Source organism: Anabrus simplex, chromosome 14 (assembly GCF_040414725.1).
Source record: "Anabrus simplex isolate iqAnaSimp1 chromosome 14, ASM4041472v1, whole genome shotgun sequence".
NCBI classification, from domain to species: Eukaryota; Metazoa; Arthropoda; class Insecta; order Orthoptera; family Tettigoniidae; genus Anabrus; species Anabrus simplex.
In genome coordinates, this window is record NC_090278.1 from 96,042,122 (window position 1) to 96,055,559 (window position 13,438).

At 40.1% G+C, this 13,438-nt stretch overlaps 1 protein-coding gene across 1 annotated transcript in view; it reads right to left on the minus strand.

Annotated features, from left to right (window-relative positions):
• The window catches only part of LOC136885645 (uncharacterized), a 66,562-nt gene that overhangs the window by 13,724 nt on the left and 39,400 nt on the right, over positions 1-13,438 (minus strand). The window contains exons 6-10 of the mRNA XM_068230308.1: positions 12,111-12,133; positions 8,349-8,503; positions 6,654-7,194; positions 6,154-6,365; positions 302-467 (exon numbers count right to left, since the gene is read on the minus strand). Coding sequence (XP_068086409.1) covers positions 302-467; positions 6,154-6,365; positions 6,654-7,194; positions 8,349-8,503; positions 12,111-12,133 — 1,097 coding nt within the window. The remainder of the gene's footprint in view (positions 1-301; positions 468-6,153; positions 6,366-6,653; positions 7,195-8,348; positions 8,504-12,110; positions 12,134-13,438) is intronic.

The window sequence follows — 13,438 nt, forward strand, 5'->3', positions numbered from 1 at the left end:
GGAATGGCTAAAAGCGGTTCAGAGCGACCTACAACAGATCAACAAGTGAAACTCGAGGACCGCACCGAGTTCCGAAATAAAATCACAGATGTAAAATTTGAGTCAAGAATATTACAACCTGGAAACAGTGGACAGAGAAGTGGAAGAGGAAGCATTCAGAGAGGATGACGAGATTTTGGGAAGAAAAGAGGAAAAACGCCCGAAGATGATATTCGCTCTCCTTAAGGGGAACAATCGTGTAAATAAATGAATACATCAATATATAATAATAATAATAATAACAACAACAGTGTGGCCTTACCTCCTCGCAGTAGCTCTCTGGCGGGACGGAGTACAGGAGAGTCTTGGGTTCCTTACTACGGTCGAATATGTCAGCGGCGAGCAGAGACACTGCACACGTCTTGAGCAGCAAGTAGCCGAACGACCAGTAGAAGTAGACCGCGTCCAGCAGGTTGGGGGACATGGGGCTGTACACACATCTCTGCTCTAGTTACTCTCTATCAACCATATATGAAGGAAAACAAATATTTCCGTGTCTGCGTGTAAAAGAAGATAAAAATATACACAGAACGAAAAGATCGGAAATTATACATTAATGTTTGTGAAAATTACAACACTGTTAAAGAATGCCCCGAATGAATTGAAACTCTGTGGATGTCTCTGAACTTAAATACCGAGTTTATCTGTGATGTTCTCACAAACTACCACACGGACTGTGCATAGATTGTAGTTTCGTATGCATAACGTAAAGTCCCACAAAAATGTATACAAGAGACTTACTTCAACAATTTAAAACTATATGCTGTATACGTATAGGGTGAATTCGAACTCCACCGACAAACTTTCGCAGGTTGTTCAGGGATACCTTGGTACAAGGGACCCGTAGTCTCCGGTGGCTCAATACAGAGTAATAATGTAATTATGATTTATTCAGTTTGTTTCCCCAATCTGTGAAAATACCTTCACGACAGTGGAAATAACCCAACCGTACTGTACAATACAAAAGACAGAGTAATTCAACAACCCTCAAACGAAACACAGCGTGTTCTATCAGTGTACTACACTCTACAGTACGCACTGTCTGTGTCTGATGAGGAGTCGCGGCAGCTTCATTGCATATTCATTATTAGAGCCCAGATGTTTATGATATGTCATATTTTTTCTTTATATTATTTCCATGGAAAATACGACTTAAGTTTGATTTTATCTACGGTGACTAAAACTATGCAATTTTCATGAGTCATATAAAGTCACATTTTGGCTTTTTTAACGTTCTTGTCATTTTCTCGTAATTTTGTCCATATTAGGGTCATATATCCCCGCGAATTTTCGTATTTTGGTCATATATTTATCTTTTTTATTCCATTTTCGCATACACGCTTGCAGTTCTTTCAAAGACGGATTTTTCACATCTCCTAATCGTTGTCTCTAATTTCTTACAATTATCTTTCTTAGAAATATATAACTTATGTATGCGAATCAGGAGAGTAAACTGTATAGAAAGAGACAAATGATCAGAAAGCTGAGGCTCAATGTAACTAATGATTTGACGTAGGGGCCTATTCCAAATATAGCCCTATAACATCCTGCGATGTTGAGCGGTCTTTTCCCCGTCACAAGTCAATATTGCGTGAAAATAGAACATCGTTCCTATTTGAAAACTTTAAAATGTACGTAATTTGCTATTGTAATTGTTTCTGATCGCGCATCAAAATGTGATATTTATTTCATTCTGTGCAGAATCGAGAATTTCCTCTGGATTGCGACATTAAATACATTCAAAATAGCGTATAATAGTAAAAATTAATAGTATTACTTATTTATAATTAACAAATGTGCTAGATTTTAAAAATATATTTTCAATATAATGCCTAATTTAAGCAGTGAAGATTTCGAAAATGTTACTAAACCATTTTGAAGTCATATTTTAATACTGTTTAGGTCCGGCTCCATGGCTAAATGTTCAGCGTGCTGGCCTTTGGTCAGAGGGGTCCCGGCTTCGATTCCCGGCAGGGTCGGGAATGTTAACCATCATTGGTTAATTTCGCTGGCACGGGGGCTGCGTGTATGTGTTGTCTTCATCATCATTTCATCCTCATCACAACATCTGCACCTGGTGAGCCGAACATGTCCTCGGACACTCCCGGCACTAAAAGCCATACGCGATTTCATTTCAATACCTTTTAGGTCACAAATGCTTGCATATTTCTAACAATGTTAGGTCATAAATATCAGAGTCCTAAAATAATAATAATAATAATAATAATAATAATAATAATAATAATAATAATAATAATAATAATAAAGAAACATGTAGGCTAATACCGAATGAATATTTTTAAACGTAGCGTACTTACGTATTTATTATGAAACCGGACATGGCGTCCTATTCATTATCATTCTGCAGTACATAGAGTAGAGTAAGTGTGTAACTAAAGCAGAATTCCACCGCCACTTGGAAACTTCACAACAGCACTTTGGTTCACAAGAATCACCGCGGACCATAGAGTTAGTAAATGGTACACTAGACGTAGCATTGGCGCCACCGTCTACGAGAGTGGTGGTGGTGGTGATTATTGTTTTAAGAGGAAGTACAACTAGGCAACCATCCTCTATATAACACTAATCAGAGGGAAAAATGGAAGGGATCCGACACTTCGAAAAATGAAGGTATCGGCCTAAGGAAGACAAGGGCCACGAAGGGCGTGAAAATGAAAAGACTCCCTAGCCCTCCCAAACCTAATAGCGTCGGGATCGGAAAAGACCAAGAGTTGACCAAGGGAGGTCGGATACGATAGATGAAAGTGAGGAGCCTGGCACAAGTAAGTGGAAGCAATGCCAGCACTCAGCTGAGGGCCCCGTGGTCGCCAACCCACGCTCCAAAGATCAGAGCCCCTCGGGCCCCTTTTAGTCGCCTCTTACGACAGGCAGGGGATACGTGGGTGTTATTCTACTGCCCCCACCCACAGGGGGACCGTCTACGAGAGAATCACTGTAGCGAGCGGAGTAGCTGTTTGGCAAAAAGCTCTCTCCGCTGTACTCATCAATGTAAATAGGGGGCTTTTAAAACTGTGTGGATATAGATAACGTTTAAAATTCTTACATGTAAATATTCTCTGATACTACAGTTTACTTGCGATGCTTCTCTGCAGTAAAAAAAGAAGGCCCAAAAAGCACGAATACAGGACTAAATGCACAATAAATGAGGGCGGTTTTCAGGTGCAGTTAATTAACACAAAATCTACTTACTGTTCATATTAAGTCTTCCAACAACATACGTTCATAAGGAGGGCTTGTATTTGTGTAAATGACCAGGACTGTGGTATAATTCTGCCCAACTACTGAAAATGTCCTCTCTCGTACGAAGGGAATGAGCGAGTTTTTAGGCCTAAAAATGTTGGCGAGATTTTGGGGTAAAGTTGATAAACTATTATCATCGCCGGTTTAGACCCTAGCTTTCTGAGCACATGTTGGCAGGTTCGAGCCTGGCTGAGTCCGGTTATACTTGAAGGTGCTCAAATATGTCAGCCTCTTATAGATGGATTTACCGGCACATGAAAGGACTCCGGTGGAAAAAAAAATTCCGACACATCAGCGTCTCCGAAAATCGCGTAAGTTGTTAGAAAAACGTAAAGCCATTATTATTATTATTATTATTATTATTATTATTATTATTATTATTATTATTATTATTATTATTATTATTATTATTACCGATGTTTTCTAAATGCGATTACAAGTGGAAATATGACACTCGGTTGTGGTTTCAGCCTATTATCGAGATTTTATTTAGCTTTTCTTGAAATGTATAATTTGCTTTAAGATTCTAACTTGTAAAATGATTTCCGTTAATGGGAAGGGAGAGCGATAAATTATATGATTGAAGAGAACTAAAAAAATAATTACAATATGCTTTACATCGCACCGACACAGATAGGCCTTATGGTGACGATGGGATAGGAAAGGACTAGGAGTGGGAAGGAAGCGCCCGTGGGCTTAATTAAGGTATAGCCCCAATATTTGCCTGGATTAGAGAGAGGTCTCGGCAGTAGAGTTCTTTTGCATAGACTTTTATCTTGTTGATAACAGGTCCCCAGTTTTGTTGATTCATGTCACTGGTCTTTCGAGCGTAATATATTCCAAGTATCTTGTTTGATTCTACCATTTGTAGCGGTGGGAGTTGAGGTAATGATGCCCAGTCTCCTAAAGGAATCACTTTGGGTTTACGATAGTTAATAGACAACCCAGATACTGCACTGAACTGTACGAGAGCATTTCGCATGTGCAGTATATCGTTATCCGATGTTAATATTACGCTGACGTCATCCGCTTAAGCAGCTACCGCGAGCTTTGCACTTCCTTGTGTATTTCTCCTATTTCCTTATGCAGCTTGCAAACGAGAGGATTCATGGCCAAGGTAAACAGCACCATCGAAGCCGGACATCCTTGTTTTACTGACCTCTTAATGGGAATGGTTTTAGTGTGAAAGCCATTAATATGCAAAATCGCAGATACGTTTGTGTATAGACACTGAATGTAAGAGATACATGTGGGACTAAGACAATGCCATTTTAAACAGTTTACCAGATAATGATGATTCACACTGTCAAATGCACGCTGATAGTCTAAGGACACTAGTAAGCTCTGTGAATGAGTGCGTTCCGTTGACGCCACGTAATCACGCAGCGAACAGGTAACACCAAAAATTGTTCGTCCAGGCACTTCACAGTGTTGTGCAGGGTGGATTATGGAGGATAATAACGGTCGTAATCTGTTGACGAGAATTCTGGCTAATATTTTGTAGTCGTAAGTTAGGAGGGTGATTGGGCGATAGTCATTGACAGTAATAGCTGTAGAGAACTTCTTTATCAGTACAACAATCCCTCGACGATGCGATTCACAAAGTTGTTTTCTCTGTAACACAGTGTTCAGGACGAAGGTGAAGTCTTCTCCAATTATCGGCCAGCAGGTAGAGTAAAATTCCTGATGTATTCCATCAATCCCAGGTGTTTTTGAGCTCTTCCCTTGTCGTATTGCTTTTAAATCTCTTCTTTGGTTATGGGCCCTTCAAGGCTTTAGTTATCCTCTTCTCTGAGCGGTGGAGGTTTACAGTCAGCAAAAAAAAAAATAATTTCATTGTCGTGGGTGGGCTCGGCATCGAACAGTTGTCGATAAAAGGAATCGAAAGCCTTACTTGTCGGTTGTGTTGTGTACTCTTGTCCTTCTGGGTCTTGAACTTTCAATATGGGAGATGATCTGCGGCGCTTGAAGTCCTTCATTAAATGATAAAAATCGATCTGTTCATTTTCGATTGGTTCGTTGAACCGACTGCGTATTTTGAATCCCTGCGGTCGTTGGTGATATATAGCAAATATTTTTGCTTTATAGCGGCTGCTTTTACTTCTTCTCTCTGGTGATGGCTGGTAGTTTTCTTGTAAGTCATAAATACACCTAAAATGAAGGTTTGTTAGACGTTCTTCGTCTTGATAAAGTTCGTAAGATTTTCGCTTAAAGAAATATTTAATTTGCGGCTTTACATACCGATCCCACCAATCAGCACAATCGTGATGTCTAATCTTTCTTTTACTCCATTCTGACCAAATAAATTTCAGCTCTTCAAGGATACTAGCATTTTGAAGACAGGTTACATTCATCTTCCAGTAAGAGCGTCCTCCTGGTATAAAATTTATATTTAATCTTATGCGTAGGATAACAGCTTCATGATCAGAAAATGTGACTGGTACTACTTCTACACGACTTATGTCATTTGCTAAATTTTGAGGAACATAAAATCGATCCAGTCTTGCTGCTGAATTTGAAGAAAAGAAAGTAAATCCTGGGGTATTATGTTTTAGCACCCAAGGATCACCCATTTGGAGATTTGTAACTAAAGTCTGTAAGCTGCTGCTCGGCTTAAAGGGACCTGTACAGTCTACTGCACGCAGTACTCAGTTAAAATCACTCCCCATCACATAATGCGTAGGCAAGGAGCGAAGTAAATATGTTAAGTCCGACTGAAAGAATTCGTTCCTTTCCTGGCGTTTATTACTCCCAGATGGTGCATAAACATTGTAAAACAGGTAATCTTGAAATCTGCCACTCATTCCACGACCAGAGGGAAGCTTCTCTATGGATTGCAGTTCAATACCTTACTTAGTAAGGATAGCAGTACCTACGTTATCACTACCAGTGTTTACATAGGCATTATAGTTTAATACCGAAGAAAAATAATTGATGGAGACCTCCTGTAGCATTACAAGATCTATATCATGACACTGTAGAAATTTCAGTAGAGAATACATTTGAGTTGTTGTTGACTTATTGTTGAAGTTGACTGTCCCCACTGTTGTGTGAGGGTCATGACACTACAACAGAGAGAAAAATAGAATGCAGTCCACATATCGATATTCTGTCAAACTATTTCTTCGTAGTCGGGGGAGGTAATCCTTGCTTACTCGTTCCTGTCTTATACGAATGGTTTCGTTGTTTACCAGCTAACTTGCTTACTTTTTGCTGACCGGGGTTGCATTTTGTTACGTCAAACGATATTTCTGCTACTGGGCCCTCTCTACGCAATACTTCCTCCTCTAGGTCCATCTGACTGTTCCACGATCCGAGAGTGGGAGGATGTTGTTCAGTGATCAGAGACCTACCCGTATCAAAGATAATGTACTTTCCGGAGGGCGCTGGCTCTCAGCTTCAGACCTTCTCAAAGGTTGAAGAGTGATGGGCATTGTATCAAGTTGTTGGTCTTCCTGTCTCAGCGTGTTTGCGATCGCGTTATTTTCTTCTATGGTTCCTTGATCTGATACGTGCATGTCCTTGATATCTAATGTTTCTTCTACTGATACGATATCTGAGTCTGTACTGTCATTTGAAGCTAATGGAAGTTGGTCCCCTGCAGGTGCGTTAGCTATATCCTGTGAATCGGCTTTTAACACTGGTGTGTTTACTATGTCCATATGTTCTAACCTATTGTCATGACTCGAGCCAGGTGTTGTAGGGTTGATGTTGCTATCTTTGCTACTTTCCACTGCACCGTTCGCTACCCTGCCCTGTACGGACGTTGGTTTGTTTACATCCGTGAGAGTGGGTTCTGAATCTGACCGTGCGCTGTCAAATGAGGGAGGTTTGAATATATCGCTCAATGTGAAGCGTGATCTAGATGCCGTCGATGGTTTGGTATTAGTAAATCTAGTGGGACAATTAGTCCGAATATGAGAACAACTTCCGCATGAAAAACAATGTTGCTCCTGTCCGGGGTAGGTTACATATGCCTCATAACCCGCTACATTGAGGGTTGAAGGAATAGGATTTTCAATTGACATCTGAACTATCCTTATTCCTGTATCGACTTGATACCGGGATCTATTTGACCACTTCTCGTTTTCTATCTGTTGTACCTTGCCATAATTCTGCAGGACGTACTGTACCCGCTCGTTCGGTACTTCCGGCGGTATACTCATTAAGCGTACAGTGGTAAGTTCTATTTCACCGGGCATGATTTAACTGTCACTGATTCACCATTCATTAATGTAAGAGAATTTGTACCTCTAAATGAATGTAAGTACTTCTGGTAGCTTCTGTCATTATTAAATTTGAGATAGGCTGCATTCTGTTTTCCAACTAGTTGAATTGTTTGTAGTTCATCATCACATACCTTTAGAACATCTTCTATCCACTGGTGAATTTCGTGGGCTGTTGGTCTTCTTGCCGAATACAACTTTCCGGCTGTTTTGCCGTGTAATTTTGGATGCCATTTTGCCTAACTGTACTCGTTCAATAACTTCGACTTCAAATGAACAAACACTCACACTACCGTCCTCGTCAAGTTAGCAGTGGACCGGCCAGACAACCTGCTTGACCGGCTGTACAAGCAAGACTGTAATTGGGACAACAAACCAAACGAAATGCAGTTATGGTGTAATGAGTGACCGGAGACTCAGAAGGTATCCGTGAACAACTGCGAAAGCTTGTCGGTGGAGTTGCGGTTCATTCTGTGTATATACTGTATTCAAAACAGACATCAGCGCGCTCACGGGTAAATAACAAAGACTCATACAAAGTTGTCATTTTATTTCTCTGTAGACACAGAACAAAATAGCAAATTGCACTGGAGGTTAGCGTTACTGTTTACAAGACTGCACTATACTATTTTATAAAAAAGAAGGAAATATCTAAAGATATTTTGACATTCCACAATTTTGGACGTTTTCGATAATGATGATTCACTAGTGGACTTTTTCCGAGTGGAATATTTCTCCCAACCTTTTCTGCGCTGTTTGTGGTCATTTTGCATTGTAATGTTTAACCTGGAAGGGTTTAGCCCCTCTTGAAGACATACTTACTTCATACTGTTGAGCAGCTGCACGCAGATGAAATAGAGGTTGTTCCCAAAGGAGAGCAGGACCAACTTTGAGACGCACGAGTCCACGGTCTTGGTCAGGTACGACAGGCTGTTGTAGTCCTCTCTCAGTTGGCGCCACAACAGCTCAGGCAGGAACTGTTGAACACAAGCGATGAAACTCAGCAATACATTTCTGTGCCGGTCATGTTACAAGCGTCTCGGTATAACACTGCGATAATACGACCTGTCCAATTACAACGCATTCTAGCAGTGTGTATGGCCGTGGATGCTTTTATTTCCATAATCCCATCGGTTTCGTGATTCGGTGATGGTGACAACTAGTTTGTTTACGTTGATCAGCCGATGAAGACATCTATGATCGAATCCAGCCTAGTTATGCCATCTACACTATATAAGTTTGATAACTTAAAATAGAATAATGAAATTGATCAAAGTAATATTTAAAACTCGGATTCGAAATAATACAATTTGTTTTGCGTTTAAGATACTATGGATGATTTCGTGCTCAGTTAATCAGAAAACTAAGACGATGCTTTTATTAGTTCACTTTTTCAATTACGTAACCTACAGTTTTGTATAAGGTGTTAAACTTTTGAAACTTTCTTAGTAGAAACAGTGAGGAGTAGGGTTGTTATTTTACTTATAATATAATAGGGAACATGCATGATCCGGGGTTTTAATTAAAAATATGCTAATCTGATTCAAAATTGCATGCAGAATTCAAAAATGTGATCAGAATGTACAAATAATAACTTGAAACATGATAAAAATCTACGAAAATGTCACGTCACGCAAGTACGCGATCTCATTGGCCTGACGTCATCGTACAGGTTGACTGAATTAGCAGACGAAATAACACACAGTGTGCTGTGAGAAGCAGGATACACTTCGCGTATTTCTACTTTACGTTAGTGTCTAGTATGGTTAAATTCGAGGTCTATACATTGGATAATAATCTGAGTGGTATATTTTAGACTTAAAATGAATCCTGCGCAGACAGTGAGGCAGAAAACTTATAAATGGTGTAGAGTTCCGATGTGCAATAGCATACCAAACAAATTGTTTATAAACGTTCCAAAGACGCTAAAACTAGGGAGAAATGGATTTTGGCGAGCTGGAGAAATGCTGGTGATATATCGGAAAAGTCTACAGTTTATTTTTTTGAAGATTTTAACGTAAGATGAATTTGTTTGAATTTTCAAATCACTTTTCCATGTCAGCTGTTCTAGTGGTAATACTTTAAATTTTAATGTATGATGCTTTATTTAAATGCTTCAATTACATCTTGGAATATGAAAGTAATAAACAGTGCATTAAATAATGCTGATTATTAAAGTATTCTCCAAACCTAACCTATGTTTTGGGTGATCCATGTCAAGATAATAAATCAAAGGGGTTATGAACCATTTTGACAGCTCTAATTCTACCAATATATCTTGGCATGGGACAGTTATGTATGTCTTTAATGAAGAGCTTAATTGGTAAAGAAATTTAGGCTATATCTAAATGCTCTATAATGTAACAAAGAATAGCGTGTACATCATGAAAGGAAACAATGTGAATTTAACAAATATATAACTCTACACAAAACCAATGCTTGTCTGTTGGGGTCTTATAAGTTAATAACGCTCAATTATAATAATTATCATAATATTAATGAAATAAATAACATAATTGCACACAGGTGAAAATAGTGATGTAGGTGTTTAAAATATTATCCAACTTAGCCTAAGTTTTAGGTTATACAAGCCAAGTCAATAAACCGAAGGGTAAAATACCGCGCGAGTTGCCCGTGCGGTTAGGAGCGCGCAGCTGTGAGCTCGATGCTGAGGCTGTACCTAAGGCCACGGCCGTTTGTTCCCATTCCTAGGCCTTTCCTGTCCCATCGTCGCCATAAGACCTATATGTGACGGTGTGACGTAAAGCAAAAAAATAAAAGTCACAGCACCCAAAGACATTCCTGTATTGAGCGACTAAAATGTCACCAGGACACTTTTCTTTCCTGATATGCTCAGCTTGTTAAAAGCCAAATGTAATTAATGTTATTGGCTTCACGCCCCGCTAACTACTTCTACGATTTTCGGAGACGCCGATGTGCAGTAATTTAGTCCTGCAGGAGTTATTTTACGTGCCAGTAAATCTACCGACACGAGGCTGACGTATTTGAGCACCTTCAACTACCACCGGACTGAACCAGGATCGAACCTGCCAAGTTGGGGTCAGAAGGCCAGCACCTCAACAGTCTGAACCACTCAGCCCGACTTGTGAAAACTAGATGAAGTCATATTTATCTTTATCATGTTTAACTTTTTCCCTCCACAAAGATATTTAATTCTCTTTCATGGGCCCCGGAAGTGGGTAGGCCAGTTGTCCCAACCATAAATATATATATTTTTTGGGAATGATTGATTATAGCCCTATAGTACTATGATCTTTCTTTCTTTCCTTCTTTCTTTCTTTCTTAATCAGTTTATCCTTCAGGGTTGGTTTTCTCTCGGACTCAGCGAGGGATTTCACCTCTACCACTTCAAGGGCAGTGTCCTGGAACGTGAGACTTTGAGTATGGTGATGACACTGGTGAGGAGGGCCATTACCTCACCCAGGCGGCCTCACCTGTTATGCTCAACAGGGGCCTTGTTGGAGGATGGGAGGATCGGAAGGGATAGACAAGGAAGAGGGAAGGAAACGGCCGTGGCCTTAGGTGCCTGGAGGAGAAGTAGGAAGAAACGAAAAACCACTTCGAGGATGGCTGAGGTGGGATTCGAAACCCTTCTACTCAGTTGACCTCCCGAGGCTGAGTAGACCCCGTTCCAGCCCTCGTACTATGTTTTCAACTTTCATGGCAGAACCGGGAATCGAAACCGGGCCTCCGGGAGTGGCACACATTAACCACTACACCACAGAAGCGGACTAGTACTATAATGCTACCTATATGTTTATGTTAGTGCTGAAATCCGAGTTCTTACTTTACTATTGCTGAAAGCCCGAAAATGTAATGTTATTCTTTAATAGGGGAGTCAGTCTGGAAGGAAATGTTGAACGTGATGTGATATCTATCCAGGTTCGTTGTTATCCTAATACTATGGGTTACAGTACATTGCACGTATATAAAAGACACCACTTAGAAACTTGCTTGTTATCCGCGAATTTCTGCGGCCACAAAAGTCACTATTTTTCAAGAATAATGACATTTACACATGATAGATTGTCTGACTGTGCTGTTTTGAACCTTTCTTCCGTCATTTCTAAGTTATTCGCTATCATCAATAATAAACAATCGGCTTTTAGCAACGGCTGATGCACAACGGCTGGTAGAGCTCCATGCGGTACTGGATCGTGACGTCACAGCGCGCCGCTTACGTCAGAGGCCGTTTCACTCGCCTTGCGGAAAGGCACTATTAAATATTTTTTTTAATGGTAGAAAACAAGGCAACATACCACAGTGTAATACGTTTACGTACTATTTCATTGGTGTACTTTTCAATAAAAATATTTTTGAAAATGATGCATGTTCCCAATTGATGAATTATGAAGGATACTATACGCGAATCTTTTCTTGAGCCCGATGTTTACGGGGTGAGGAGTAAGGAGGGAGCGCTGCCGGTTCCAGTAATACTGCCAACTGGATGGAAATGAAATCTGAATTGAATCGATAATATGATCGATCGATATGAATTTTCTAAACATTTATTATCTCACGTCAACAACTGTGTCACACATACATTATTTAACATTATATGACATTTCTCGATGCGAATCTTGTTACTAGCATGAATTATATAGTTTGGCTTTGATGTGTAAACAACAACAGTACTAGTTCGCAAAGTGAACGCCAGATGTCGCACAGCTATGAATAAGCGATTCATAGTTTGTGTTTCAAAGGTTGCCAATATGGATGTCGAAGATAACCGAGGTCTACCGATTCAGCACTAGAGAGCTCAGGGCTCAGGAAAAGATTCGCGTATAGTACATAACCTGTACTTTTTGCAAGTTAGACTTTTCAAGCTTGGTTAACACAAAGAATGATGGTTAGGGTGTTCTTTTACGTGTAATAATAGTATTGATGGATTATGAAAGATTCTAGATTCCCTATCATTTTACCTAGTCTTTTCTTAAATGATTTCAAAGAACTTGGAAATCTAACGAACATTTCCAAAGGAATTTATTGACCACGCGTTGACACAATTCAAACAACAATTTTCCCCTCCATTTACGCAAAAACAATTGCTAACCGATTGTCATATTTACTACAAATCATACAAGATGGCAGCATTTTCGCGACAAAAGGCAAAGGCCGTCAGTGGCCATAGTCGGCTATGCTGGCCATACTTTTCGGGAATACATTCTGATTGGTCTGGTCGTATTACCGTAGTGTTATACCGATACGCTTGTAATTTTGGTATTTAGTGGATAGCAACGACATTCTGACGGACATCAGGCCATGCTCCTCTCCGCACCACCCCACCCGCCGATTGCATCAAGAGTGGGTTGGCGACCACAGCGCTTACATTTATTTGCGCCAGGCTTCTCATTTTCATCTGTCCTATACGACATCCCTTGACCAACTCTTGTTCTTTTCCGGCGGTATTAGAGCTTTCGATGCCTAGGGAGTCTGTCACTTTCTTTGGCCGATACGTTCCATTTCTTCCTCTGATTGGTGTTAATAGTGGATGGTTGCCCAGTTGCACTTCCTCTTAAAACAGTAATTACCATACACAGGACATCATCCTCTTATCATTACAGTCGATTGGTCTGGCTGAGTCTGGCGACAATTGCTTCGCATGAAAAGTTATGGTAGTCTGAAGTGGCGTGGACCAGCGGCAAAGTGGCCATTCTCTTGTCCTTTCTGGTCACGGAACTCGTTATCTTGAAACTTTATGTAACCCTCAATTTACTCGCCTCGGGTCACAGAGACCAGACTAAATTTTCTTCGATACATGGTAATATAAAATATCGGTAACGCTACGTATATAATTTCGTTAAGAAGGAACCTATACTTTCCAGTGTCGACTTACTCAAATGAGACATAAAAACTTTCCAGTCTGTCAAACACAAAATTTCAATATAAAT